Raw genomic sequence first — 14,118 nt, forward strand, 5'->3', positions numbered from 1 at the left:
CTCGGGTGTATGGTAAAACTAAATGTGCGATAGATGCACAAGTGTCGAGATTCATGCATTATGTATTATATTATCAACTAAATCAAGAAGGAGATTTGCATTAGTTTGAACACGTAGAGTGAATGGATGTCGAAATAATTACTAAAAAGGTTTACAATGTAAATTTTGATGGCTATACAAAATGAGGTAGACAGAATTATTAATAATCGAGGCATGTGCGTGAGAAGGTGTATGAATGCAGAGGAAGCAAAGTCTGTATGCCAATAGAAAAAGAGAGAGAAAACGGAGCAATGTGGCGTTCTATCCTCTCTCCTTAACTCTACGGGAAACGGGATGATGATTTGATTATTTTATATAAATTATTATACACCATAGCAAATTCCAAAGGACTTTGGTTGCTTTGGTCGAGTTGAGTTTAAGCCAAGGATAGACATCTTTTCCAACTGAAGCCAAATGTAACAGAAAAGCCTTGGTTTTCCAAAGTAATTCTGAACAATTTTGAGACATCCTCCATACGCAGAATGCGCATTGGGTACTGCTGCAATGGTTCTCACCTGTTTAAAATCCATGTCTGGGACTCTGTCATTTGCGAATGCCAGCTTGATGAGGAAGATTTAAACCATGTTTTTTTGTATGCCCCATAAACGATTGTAATCCTGATTTCCTATCCGACCTTTCTGATATTAATATCTCATTCCCTATTCATATTGTAACTCTCCTGTCCCCTCTCAATAAAAATGTATTTAAAATTTTATGTAAATATCTAGTTCTAAATGGTGTTAAGCTGTAAATATGTTATTTTATTATATGTATATATTATATTAAATACTAACATACTAATTTTTATATATTATATTACTAACACATGTGAGAAAAAAACCAAAAAATCTACACTGGCCAGAACACCCGAGTTGAGAGGTGAAAAGGCCAAAAAAAAGAAGAAGATTTGAGTTTAGACAAAATTATAAGTGTATGTCGCACTTTTGGAACCTACTTACATGTTTTTTGTGTTTCCTCTCTATGGATATGATCCCGTCTTCTTCACTCGTCTATGGTCGGCAAGAGACAATCGCGTCGTTGACTTGAATGTCAAAAATATCTTCACTTGTTGAAATTATTATCTATTTGAAATTAAATTTCTTAATCCCATCAATAAATCTCTGCGTAATGTATCTAAATTTACCCGATAAAAAAAAATTGTCGAATCTCACGCCACATTTTTTTGTAGTTCACTTTTCATTGCCACGTGACAGTTGAAATGTCAATTGTGTAAATAAATTATCTGCATATGTGTCAAAAAATGCATAAAATCGTAAGACGATGGTCACGAATTTGATAGTTGAACGTTATCTGTCGTTTTGTTAAATACAATGTAAAGTCAAGAAGGTAATGTCGATCGTATATGTTTAAAAGTCATGCTATTGCTAGACGACGAAGGAGATCCAATGAGGAATTCGTTGAGAGATTGGCGCTCGGCGCTGAGGACGCCGACTGCATACAGAGTCGGTAACAGAACAGTCAGAATCCAAACACAATTCATATCTCTAGTCAGTACTGTAGGTGTAGTAATTCTATTTGTGTTTTATTACTATAGTAAAAAGGAATCACCTTCCTTCACTCACCAATGGGCTTTCCAACCCAGACAATATAATTACACCTATCCTTTGACCCCCCCTATCAAGTCGGGGGGGATGATTTCATTTAGGATAGCCATTGTGGCAGATTTAGACACCAATTCAGTAGCGGAGGATAAGAAGCACACATGGCACAGTTTCTTACAAAAAGGCTACCTAAGTTATAGTCCTATTCACAGTTCTGTTGTTGTGACTTGGGACACCAAGCCACCTTTAATATTGAGTTCAAGCTACGCTCTGAAGGGAAGAGGAATGGAGTTATCTGAACTTGTGGTATTCGATGGAAGACTTCTTACATTCGACGATAGATCAGGAATGGTAAGTAATTATATGCATAACTCACTTAATGCGTGGTTTCTTATTTAAAATTGATTAAAGTTATTTTTCAAAGTGGCCTAAGTTAAAAACAGTTATTTGTGTTTTATCAGATCAAGTGTTTCTTTTATATGACTTATCAAAGTAATTTTAGACTCAAGCTATGCAATTAGATCACTTAACCCTTATCTTGGCAGAACGTTAAAATATTTTTTTACACATTTATTTATTTATTAAAACTTCAAGTACAAAGAATAAGTACTTTAGCGGACTTATTGCTAAAAGCGACATCTTCCAGCCAGCCAATAAACAGACAGGTCAAAAGAAGAGATTGGTCAAAATTTTGTACTAAAAAACCATAAATATATATGAAAAGATACATAAATATGTTATAATAAATAAACCTAATTAATTAAAAATAACAGCTGTTTTTTAATTGGGAGATAAGGCTTGCTCATATTAACATTAATATTTTTTTTAAAGAAATTAATTAATTTAAAAAAATTAAAGTACATTATGTTATACGTGTTAAATGATGAGAATATGTGGGATCAGATAATGAGTTTGGAAGGAGAGAGAAAAGTTTGTCAAACATTTGATGGTTGAAAAGGCTTCAGAATCCCATAATATTTCATTTTTTTGTTTTAATCAAAGTTTATTATGAACTGAGATAATGCAGTTTAAAGTGAAAAATATGGTAAAGCAGTTTTAATTGAGTGCTGTTTTACTCGTTTTTTAGTTCACGAGAAAAAATGAGATCATAGTATGTATCCTATAGGATACATTGCTAAGAAAAGGGTTAAATAGACTTTGGTAATATGCCAATCATCAACATTCTTATTAAAATAAGAATATTTGAGGGTATGTTGAGGAAATATGTAAAATTTTAAAGCCTTATAGTATTAGATTTAGTGACCGTTACTGAACAAATTCTTGCTGGTTATGCAGCTTTTAATTGTGATTACAATGGCATTCTTACTTTCAAATTAATAAATTTTGACATAGGATTCTTCGAAAAATCACTCTTTAATTACAGAAATAGACCACACATACATAAATAAATGGGGTGTCTGGAAATTTAACCTTTTGAAAGGGGTTATGCTAGAAGTCATATGCAATAAATTGATCACTATCCACCAGGGTTTGAAAATTAGTGCTGACCGAGTTATCGGAGCCTAAAGATTTTTTTAGAAATTTTTCAACTTGTTACTAAAAAGTAATAATCTAACTAAATCGCAATGAGCTAATTTTAGTCAGTCGTCATTTAATTTTACACCCAATATTTACTCACTCGTGCATTTAGGTAAAAAAATAAACAATTTACTCTGCAATGATGTAATAACTTGTATTTACATCATTACAATGGAATTCCATCAAGAATTGTCAATAAATAATTTAAATGAAATTTACTCTGCGTTTCCTGCTATTTTTTGTAATAATATTTATGCTTATTCCAGCATTGTTAAGCAATATTCTTATTTAATACATTTATTTTGGTGTCAAATAAGTTTAAATGAGTATTAGAAAAATTTGAATGCAATAATCGGTTTTTAACATTAAATTAAATTGATTAAATAAAATATTTTCCTTCAATTGCATTTTTTAACTTAATTGTCAGCGTACTGCTTTTTGTGTATATTCATATTTTTCTTTCCACATCTAATGGTGCATAGGGCACTGCATTGATACAATAACTTTAGTGTATCTTAATTATTTTCGTTACATGAAGGTAAGATGATCAGTCTTCTGCTTTAGGTGCCAGTCCAAAGACATTTTCCAATTAATATTTAAACACTATTGTGTATACTTTCTAAAAACATAGTTATTTCTGTGCCATCTACTCTGTAAGCTTCTTCGAATTATATACATATATCCAGTATAGTATTTTAATTTTTATTCTAGGTTTATGAAATAGTAGATAATAATGTAATACCTTGGGTAGTTTTGGTGGACGGCGATGGACGATCGAGTAAGGGTTTCAAGGCAGAGTGGGCCACAGTACGCGGGGAAATAATGTATGTTGGATCCATGGGAAAAGAATGGACAACACCTGGGGGGCAATTCGAAAGTGTGGACCCCATGTGGATAAAACTCATCAATAATCACGGAGAGGTATTTCTTTATTTTCTTTAATAACATAATACATACATTTATTGAGTACAGTGACACAACTAGGAACCACCCGTACTTGTGAACTTGCCCCAACTCATTAGAAAATTCTTGTTGACTATTTTACATATTATATCTGCTATAATATATTTTTGATCCAATCAATTCAATTTAAAAAAAATTCTATTGAATATGTTCTGTAACTTGAATTATAAAAATAAAACTTTTATTTTATTGGTTGGTTAGAAGAAATTTCCATTTGGCAATAAGCCCGCCAATGTACAAATAACATTATGTACAAAAAGTTAAATAAATAAAAAGATGGATTATGGACCTATCAGGAGCAGTTAGTGAAAAATTCCATTTATAATATACTGTATTGAATATCCACCGACTCAACTGAAAAAAAAAAGTGATTCCTGCCTCAATACAGGGCTACTTAGTGAGGCAGGTAATTAGAAAATAAAATATTTTGAATAAATAAAATGGATAATAAATTATTTTCTAAGTATGGATACATATATTATTTTTAAGCCTTGACAAAGGAGCAGTCTTATTCTAAAACCGGTCGGCATATTAAGTTTATTTGAATTATTTTACACAAAATGAATATGTAGTTGAATTATTAGAATTCACGTTTTAATTTTTTAAATTTAATCTTTAGTGGTACAGAATTGTGTTATAATAATATCTATCTACTTTTTTGTAGGTTCGGCACGAGAACTGGGTAGTACCATATAAAGCAATAAGACGGGCCATTGGAATAGATTGGCCGGGTTACATGATCCACGAGTCTGGATCCTGGTCATCTTACAAAAATCAATGGTTCTTCCTACCACGAAGGTGCTCATTTGAACCGTACAACGAAACAAAGGATGAATCTAAAGGATGTAATGTCCTAATCACATCTGATCCTAATTTTTCCGATATTAATGTTGTCAAAGTAAGTTTACATTTTGAAAAAATTAGCTGGATAAACATTGATTCAAATAAAAATAATAAATCATTTTTAAAACATGATTATTCTAAATCTTATCCTATGTGAGAACTAGTTTTTGTATATTATTTTTTCTTGTTCAAGATAGAATTTGTCACCTTAATATTCCTCCACCAAAATCAAGTACTGTAGCCCGGTGATTTGACATTATGACAGAAAAGTGAATACACTATAAAAGATTGTCAATTATTAATTTTATCTGCCAATAAAAAAACATTACTACATATCCTCAGAATCCTGACCTCCCTGAATTTTTACTGTTTATTTTAAATAATTTTTTTTATCCCCTTTTCTTTACTTGGTTCCTCTTTCTCTCTCCTTCCAAACTCATTATCTAACTATTGTATAATAACCTTGTATATTATAAGCAAGGTAAATAATAAAGCAACTCCCATATAAAAAAAAACTCATTATCTGATTCCACATTTCCTCATCATCTGATTCTACATTTCCTCATCATTTAATATGTGTGTAATGTACTTTAAAAAAAAATATTAATGTTTATATGTGCAAGCCTTATCTCCCAATTAAAAAACAGCTGTTATTTTTAATTAATAAGGTTTTTTTATTTTAACATATGTATGTATCTTTTGATACATATTTATGGTTTTTTAGTACAAAAGTTTGACCAATCTCTTCTTTTGACCTGTCTTGTTTTTGGCTGGCTGGAAGATATCGCTTTTAGCAATAAGTCCGCCAAAGTACTTAATCTTTGTACTTGAAGTTTTAAATAAAAAAAGTAAAATAATTACGGTATCAATGAATGAAGAATGTGAAACTGTTAAGAGTTTATTTCTGAAAACTCGAAACCTATATCTCTATATTGTTACTAAACAAATTATGGCATAGAAATTACTATGATAATACTGTATATCCCCCTTCTTCCTTTATGTATATTATAAGATAAAATGTTTAATGATTCTAAGATTAATATTATGAAAATTTAGATTGAATATTATCTTTATTCTGAACTATCGTTAAATATTGTATCATTAACTTAACATTATTTGTTACAGGTTGGTAGTCCATCTCCAACGCATGGATATTCATCCTTCAAGTTTATTCCGGGAAGTAATGACGAAGCAATAGTAGCACTTAGGACAATGGAGTACCAGGGTACGACAGCCTCGTTTATCATGGCATTCAGGACCAATGGCGAAATCTTAATGGAGGAAACCAAAATATCCAACATGAAATTCGAAGGACTAGAGTTCATATGAACTTAGTGCAATAAGCATTGCAAAATTGTCTGTGTTAAATCAATTTGTATATGATGTACAGTATTCAATTCAAATAATTATATTAAATTTACAAATATAGTTGGAGTTTCCTTTTTAGTGTATCACATTTGTCATTATCGATAATGTTGAGAAGAGCTGCTTGTTGTATGCTGATAATGCAGTTCTGTTAGCAAGCAGCAAAAAGGATTTGCAAAAAATAGTCACTAGAATGTATGGAGAGCGAATTGGCGATGAACGAAAGTAAGTCAAAAGTGATGGTATTTGAAAGGGGAAGTGAGGTTACTGACTGCATAATAAATGTAAACAACGAATGTCTTGAACAAGTAAAAGAAATTGTGTATCTGGGAAGTATGTTTTTAAGAGATGGAAGAGTAGAAAAAGATGTCGAAAGGAGTGAATGCGGACAAAAAAATTAACGGCGTACTAAGTACAGTAATTCCTAATAAAAATATGTCAATCAAAGCTAAACTGGCTGTGCACAATGAAGTATTAGTCCCAACACTTATGTATGGAAGTGAAACATGGAACTGGCAGAGGAAGGATGAAAGCCGAGTGAATGCGGTTGAAATGCGATCTCTCAGACAAATGTGTAGGAAATCAATGTATGACAGGGTTACAAATGATGAAATCAGGCGAAAGTGTAAATCTGAGTCAAGTATAACTGATAAGATTAAGAAAGGGTCTCTGAGATGGTTTGGTCATTTTATTTTATTGAAATAAACGGCACTTAGTTCCTTTTATATATAAGTTGCATGTACAATAAAATACATACATGTAAGTAGAATAAGTAAAATATAGTATTTAAAACAAATTATTACTAAACGTATAACGAATGGTAAAACAAGTATATATGGCGAAAATAAACAGTAATGTGAGACAAGGACTACCAAGGAAGACGTGGCATGATCAGATAAACCAAAATCTTAAGTCTGGTCATGTCAAAAGCAGACAGAACCAAAGGGCATGTATGACAAGATGTATAAATGGGGAAGAAGCTGGGAATATACGCCAGGATAGACGTATGTGGCAGGCCATTCTCTTTGCCTACCCCTACAGGGAAATAGCATGATAGTAGTAGTAATAGTTGAGAAAAGCCAAAATGATTTGTTAAATATCTCAACTCCGTTTTTATGTAATTTTTTATTTAACAAAAATATTTATTCAGATAAAGATACATATTACAAAAAAATAATAACGCATCCCTAACTCTATGAGGCCATGAGCCCTGTGTTTACTAGACTGGAGAATTTCCACCATAAAAATCATTACAAAAGGAATTTGTTGTAAGATTTAATTTAGACAAGAATTTAATTAGTCAGCATTTACATAAAAAGCAGAGTTTTCTTCCAAAGTATCCTGGTTGTCCTAGGAACTTATGTTTTTATTGAATCATAAATCCTCCAATTTGCTCCTATTCTTTTCCAAGAATATGAGCAATGATAATGCGTAATTTACATAACAAAATTAATTTAAGGAGTCCTTGATGTTTTTTAAACCAAGGGTCGCTGGGTTGACATGGGAGGAGGCGAGATTGCAGGCTGGCGATAGGGTCTCCTGGAGGCAACTGGTGATGTCCACATGCTCCACTTGAAGCGAATGTGGGAAAGAGAGAAACAGATATTTTTATTTGAAAAACCATATTAAAAACTTTTCTTTTTTAGCTTTATCTTTTGATAGCCATTTTTAACTAAAACAAAAAACAGATGCCCTATGGATTCTCGCAATTTTTTTCATGTAAATATAGAACTAGACAAAACAAAAGCTCTTTTTGCTCAAAGGATGAAATAACAGTGGCTATTTTTGGTTCAGATTTTATTCATTTATATTAATAGTAGAAACTGTAAACAAAATTAGGGAGAAATATGAATGTTTTATTCTGGGTTATTCGTTTCAACATTTTCAAAAATTTTCTGCAGTTCGGCAAGTTTTTCTGTTTTTAGAATTTCAAGCATTGAAGCAAATTCAACCGACAATATGGCAGCTTTAGCTGAAATAATTCGTAAAAAAATCGTTAAAACTGATTTACAATGTAAATTTCATTATATGTGCATAATTTATTTCCTTACTTTCAACAAATATAATTTTATCCTTTTTGTCTTTGAGGGACGCTACTAGCGAGTCCAAATTTCTGTTAAGATTATCACAGAAATCAGAATCATTTATATCGACGGAATCCATGTTAATTTAAAATTATTATCTTAAATCAATGTAGATTCAACACAGTCTCCGATGTATACACAAAAAACCAGAACTGTTTGCCGCCTTAAAATCAAATGGATAGGACCAGAGATTATACGACAGGACACTAAACAGCCATGAAAATGCTTGCATAGAATATTATTTTCGGTTAATAAACCATAGACATTTTGTATAATCATAGACATTAAGCTGCCTTAAGCTATGGTTTCCTAAGAAAGCGGAGCCGTAATCTAGCGGCCACGATGTAGCGGTGTAAATTGCAATCTTTGAGTGTAATTGTAAATTGGAACATTGCCGTCGCTCTCGCGTCGGTGAGTATGAGTACCTTTATTTTGGCCTTGGTGCGGCGTTACCTTGATCCTTTCTAATTGTAATATTATTTAACGTTACAATATTAATTTGGTTGCTAATTATACATAAAATAGTATTTTAAAAAAAACTGTGAATAAAAATAAATTTTATTTATTTCTAAACTTCATATACAAAGAAAAACTATTTTGGCGGACTTATTGTTAAAGCAACATCTTCTTCAAAAGAAAATTGGAAAATATTTATGTACCCGTAATAAACATTGCCGGTTAAAATTATAACAAAGGGTTTATTATATTTGTGTATGAAAAACAGTCACTTATGTGTACTTCCTGTACCCAATAACTCAAGTTCTGCTTTCGTGGCTAGTATTCTGGACGACTTACAAATCAGACGTCTGTGGTTTGAATTTTACTCTACCCCAACGTCATTCTCATTTTCCAATAATGATTTATTTCAAACTCGTTGAAAATGGTGCCAAAATTGAAATATTTTGGCAAATAATAAGAACGCCAATACTATAAAAAAACAATAAACAAAAATAAATAACACAAAATATTATTCAGAACATTTCATACAATAAACAGAATTAAAATTTAGTGTTTTCTTTCGTAAATGGTTTTTTTTATTTCCATAACTTATAAAATCAATAGGTACGCGTTGAAAATACTTTTTTTCACTGTCATATATTTTTTCACGCACACCCTTTTGGAAACTACATTATATATATACTACTACTACTACCATCACGCCATTTCCCCGTAGGCAAAGGCAGAGAGAATGGACCGCCACACACGTCTATCCTGGTATACATTCCTAGCTTCTTCCACATTCATACATCTTGTCATACATGCCCTTCGGTTCTGTCTGCTCTTGACATGACCAGACTTAAAATTTTGGTTAATTTAATCATGCCACGTTTTTCTTGGTCGTCCTCATCTCAAGTTACCGTTCTTTTTCGCCATATATACTTGTTTTACCATTCTTTCATCGTCCATTCGTTCTACGTGACCAAACCATCTCAGAGACCCTTTCTTAATCTTATCAATTATACTTGACTCAAATTTACACTCTCGCCTGATTTCATCATTCGTAAGTTTTTTGAAGAATAAGAAATATTTGCATTCTTATGATTAGCCCAAATATTTAACTTTGAGGGCCATTTTCAACGAGTTGTAAATAACTCATTATTAGAAAATGGGAAACAAGTTGCGGTAGAGTTAAATTCGAACCACAAACCTTTGAGCCGTGAGTCCGAGACACTAGCCACGGGACCACAACCCGATATAAATTTTCACACTTCATCAGTTTATGTTTTTTGAGAATATACCAAAATACATTTTATTATGAACACCAAAATATTTGGAATTCTATGTAGGTACCAGTAAATATATATATTTTTAACATCCTTTACCTTTTTTTTCTTCAATAATGTTATATCTATTTTAGTTTTCTATGGTTGAATTATTTTGTGAAATCGGACGCAAGTGTTTTTTTAACGCTCTTTTAAACTATTTAGTTAAATTCGCACATTGTATCTGTTAGTGAAGAAATTTATCTTTCATATATTTTGTCGTTTCACATGAGTACTAAACAAAATCATTGACGCCAGAGTATGTGTATATCTATTTCCAATTCGTCTGATTCGCGAATAGACTTTCCCTGCATCGAAAGTCATGGCGGCTTGACAGCGTTGTATCAAGTGAGTTACTTCCCGTTGCGTGTTATTCTAATATTTTTTCTTCTCTTTTGAAACGCTTAAGTGAAAACTTGTTTAATTCTCCGATGAATTTAATCGAGTGTTGTAACGTTCCAAAAAGTTATTTTCAAACGATGAATCTTATCGTTTATCCAACGCTTAGATTTTTATTTGCCGTGAATAATTATTAATAAGAAACTAATTGACTATGTCATAGTTTACTCAAATCCAGAATCAATGTATGTATAATTAAAAAATGCTTTTTTGACAAGATTATTTGGATTGTTACAGAGACCTCCCGAAAATTAATTGTTTGGGGTTATGTTCAAAGATAACGTACGTACATACAACATATATGTGTTTGCTTATTTAATGCTTCGTTTTTGATCTTCATAATAGAAGTTCACATAACGAAAACAAACCCATCCATCATTATTACATGCAATAGTTTGATTAACCAAAACCACCCTGTTCTTCAATTTTCAAACACCTGACTTTCAGCCAATTTAATGATTGTAGTTAAAATCTATGTACCTGCAATAAAACATGTTTTCACGATTCCGTCATTTTAAGTTTTACTTTGTTTAAGATTATGTTAAATTATTCTCGTATGAAAAATGAAAAACACTGCTAGTAATCTATATTATTTTAGCACAAAAATTTGCCGAGGTTAAAGTGATTAGATTCTCACAGTTTTCTAAATTGTTAATATATGTAAAAATATTTACACAAGGAAGATTTTACTGTTAGTAAAAACTTTTTTTTTACGATGTTGGGTTGTGGTCCTGTAGATTTAGGGATCAGAGGTCCGAGGTTCAAACCCTACTCTACTCAAACTTGATAACCATTTTCCAATAGTGAGTTATTTACAACTTGTAAATGGCCCCCTAAATTGAAATATTTGGGTAAATTATAAAAATGAAAATATTCCCTTCAAATAAAAAATATTTTACATCAAGGCCATGATTTGCGGGGGTAAGCGTAGATAACAAATTGCCGTATGTTATACAATCATACTTAATTCCTTTTATTAGGTCTTGCATGTCCAAACCTTGGCCGGCGGGCCACATGTGGCCCAATTGAAGGGTTTGAGTGGCCTTTCCGTGGCTTTAAAATTTCTATACATTTTTTTATTGGTGAAATGAACAAATAATACACCAATATCGACCGTCGATCAATGTGAACATCCCCGTAACATTGCTATCTATGATCGACATTCTGAATGTTCAACGCCGTGACAACACTTAGCCAGTTAGAATTGGTTCAGCCGGATGAATCTCACCCACATGATAAAGGTTTCGGCTCTTTTACTTCACAAAAGTCAACATTGAAAGCCCCACCCACTTACCCGGATCGGTTTTAAAGGTCTTGTGGCCTGTTTTCAGATCCCCACATTGCAAAAACAATGATTTTTTTTAGCTGTCATATGGTAAATTTATTTTTTTCAAAAACATCTTTGTTTACAAAAGATTCGCATTTTTTTTTTTGATTCGCGTAATTAATAAATCAATTACGATGCGCAATGTCTAAATTAAAGGTTGACATAAAAATTAAAATAAATTGAAAATAATAAAATATCTATTTTAATTTTAAGTTTTTTTTATTAATAAATTTCATAAATGGTACATGTTAGTAAATGTTATCACTGTAACTCTCCAAAAAAGAGACTAGCTCTTGTGCTTGGAGAGTGACTTACACTGCTGTAGTTGTTTATTTATAAGAGTTTACATAATTTTAAATATGAGTACATGAGAAAAAAAAAATCATAGGATATATAAAGAAAAAACATAAAACAATAATAAGTTGTTTGTTTATTTTCTATTTAAGAAAATATTATGTTAATTATAAAGTTAAGAAATATTTATGTGTGACCCATCAAAGAAGTGCATTATTTTATTTGACCCACCAACTGATTTTAGTTGGGCATTCCTGATTTAGTTGGTGATTTTTTTCTTTTTGCAGCTCGTAGTGACTAGCAGTATGATGAATTAAAGCAGGCACAATGTCTGTGCATTACAAGTTCAAGAGTTCGCTGGAGTATGATACGGTCACATTCGACGGTTTGCACATATCTGTGGCTGACCTTAAAGCCGCAATATTTCAACAGAAGAGGATAGGGAAGACCTCAGATTTTGACCTGCAGGTCACAAATGCCCAGACAAAGGAAGGTAAGACTATCTATCTTTCACCTCGTGGTCTAGTTCATCAGCGCGTTTGCCTACCATGTAAGTGGTCTCGGGTTCGATTCCCTATATTGTTGTCATGAAATGTTTCAATTTTTTTTTTAATAATTGTTTTTTTGTTTTTAGTATATTCGGACAATACGGCTCTAATCCCTAAAAACACTTCCCTCCTTGTGGCCCGGGTTCCCCTGGCCCAGCAGCCTAAAAAGAGCTGGGATGGTCCGCCCAATCGAGGGCCGGCACTGCCCGGGAGTGCCCGGAACGCCGATGGCACCAGCACCGCTAAGGGATCGTCCGACCTCTCCCGGATGGAGGGGAGCGAGGATGATAAGATCAACGCCATGATGTCGCAGTCTACCCTCGATTATGATCCCAGCAAGTAAGTAGGATATTGACGTTAAAAGCAACCGAAGGTAAAATAAAATAAAAATTACAAAATTTTGACTCTTTTAGAATAAAGGCTTCAAAACACAATTTTGCCCACTAGTTGTTTGATTAGTTATTATGTTATTCTAACCAAATGGGTAGGTCCCATACACAAGATCAAGAGGATTTAAGCCAATAGGTGTATGTGGTTCAAATATTTTTGCTAGAATGTGTATAAGACTTAAACTGCTTGTTCCAGTATTGTAGTTTGAAGCCTTTGTCCTAAACACAGTTGATTTGATAAAATAAATAAAACAACTTTGTTTTTAACCACTAACTTTTATTTTTCTCCGACCGGTTTCAAAGCAAACAAGCTTCTTTGTCAAGGTTTACGTAACTAATGAATTGATTCCTTTTTATTTTATTTCTATCATGTTCACTAAATACTACACGTGGACCCAATAAATTAAATGTTTTTTTTCTTACACTGGTGGTAATCTGATATAAAAAAAAAAACACTTGATTTATTGGGTCCACGTGTAGTATTTAGTGAACATGATAGAAATAAAATAAAAAGGAATCAATTCATTAGTTACGTAAACCTTGACAAAGAAGCTTGTTTGCTTTGAAACCGGTCGGTGAAAAATAAAAATTAGTGGTTAAAAACAAAGTTCTTTTATTTATTTTATTATAATGAATAACCACAAAGTGAGTGCTTCAAATATAAACTTTACAGTTGATTTGATCTAAAAAAATTGCATTAAATGTAATTCTTCAATACACGTAACCCCCGTTGATTGCTGCGGATACGTTCTGGACATGGCTACATAAGCGAAATTTTGCAATAAACGGATTAGAAAAATATTTTTAAAATTCTAAAAAACTCTTTATAAAATAAACATTACATAAAAATTCGAATGTACCAGGCATCTGTCTCACTCACGCTTGTGACACGTGCATGTACATGTGTATTATGTGAGTGAGCGGAAAAGAAAGATAGCTCGCACGTGCAACTACTCATGATGATTCATGGAATGTGTCGAAGCCGGACAAGTGTTGAGAAAAA

At 32.2% G+C, this 14,118-nt stretch overlaps 2 protein-coding genes across 6 annotated transcripts in view; both read left to right on the plus strand.

Moving 5' to 3' along the window:
* Positions 1-992: 992 nt before the first annotated feature.
* LOC148278023 (soluble calcium-activated nucleotidase 1) lies at positions 993-6,370 on the plus strand. Its single transcript, XM_088232029.1, has 4 exons — positions 993-1,952; positions 3,852-4,061; positions 4,768-5,001; positions 6,072-6,370. The coding sequence occupies exons 1-4, from the start codon at positions 1,416-1,418 to the stop codon at positions 6,273-6,275; spliced, it is 1,185 nt and encodes a 394-aa protein (XP_088088155.1). The 5' UTR covers positions 993-1,415; the 3' UTR covers positions 6,276-6,370.
* A 3,889-nt stretch (positions 6,371-10,259) lies between these two features.
* snama (something that sticks like glue) overlaps positions 10,260-14,118 on the plus strand; it is a 40,372-nt gene continuing 36,513 nt past the window's right edge. For all 5 annotated transcript variants that reach the window (XM_088232021.1, XM_088232022.1, XM_088232023.1 and 2 more), the window contains exons 1-3: positions 10,260-10,506; positions 12,466-12,671; positions 12,813-13,065. In XM_088232021.1, coding sequence (XP_088088147.1) covers positions 12,506-12,671; positions 12,813-13,065 — 419 coding nt within the window. In that variant the 5' untranslated portion in view covers positions 10,260-10,506; positions 12,466-12,505. The remainder of the gene's footprint in view (positions 10,507-12,465; positions 12,672-12,812; positions 13,066-14,118) is intronic.

Source organism: Micrasema longulum, unplaced genomic scaffold (genome assembly GCF_059751315.1).
Source record: "Micrasema longulum isolate JH-2025_06_02 unplaced genomic scaffold, ASM5975131v1 h1tg000938l, whole genome shotgun sequence".
Classification (NCBI taxonomy): Eukaryota; Metazoa; Arthropoda; class Insecta; order Trichoptera; family Brachycentridae; genus Micrasema; species Micrasema longulum.

Coding starts and splice junctions, on each gene's coding strand:
- LOC148278023 (XM_088232029.1), top strand. CDS start 1,416: ATGCTATTGCTAGACGACGAAGGAGATCCAATGAGGAATTCGTTGAGA. Junction 4,062..4,767: donor TCATCAATAATCACGGAGAG/GTATTTCTTTAT, acceptor ACTTTTTTGTAG/GTTCGGCACGAGAACTGGGT. Junction 5,002..6,071: donor CCGATATTAATGTTGTCAAA/GTAAGTTTACAT, acceptor TATTTGTTACAG/GTTGGTAGTCCATCTCCAAC.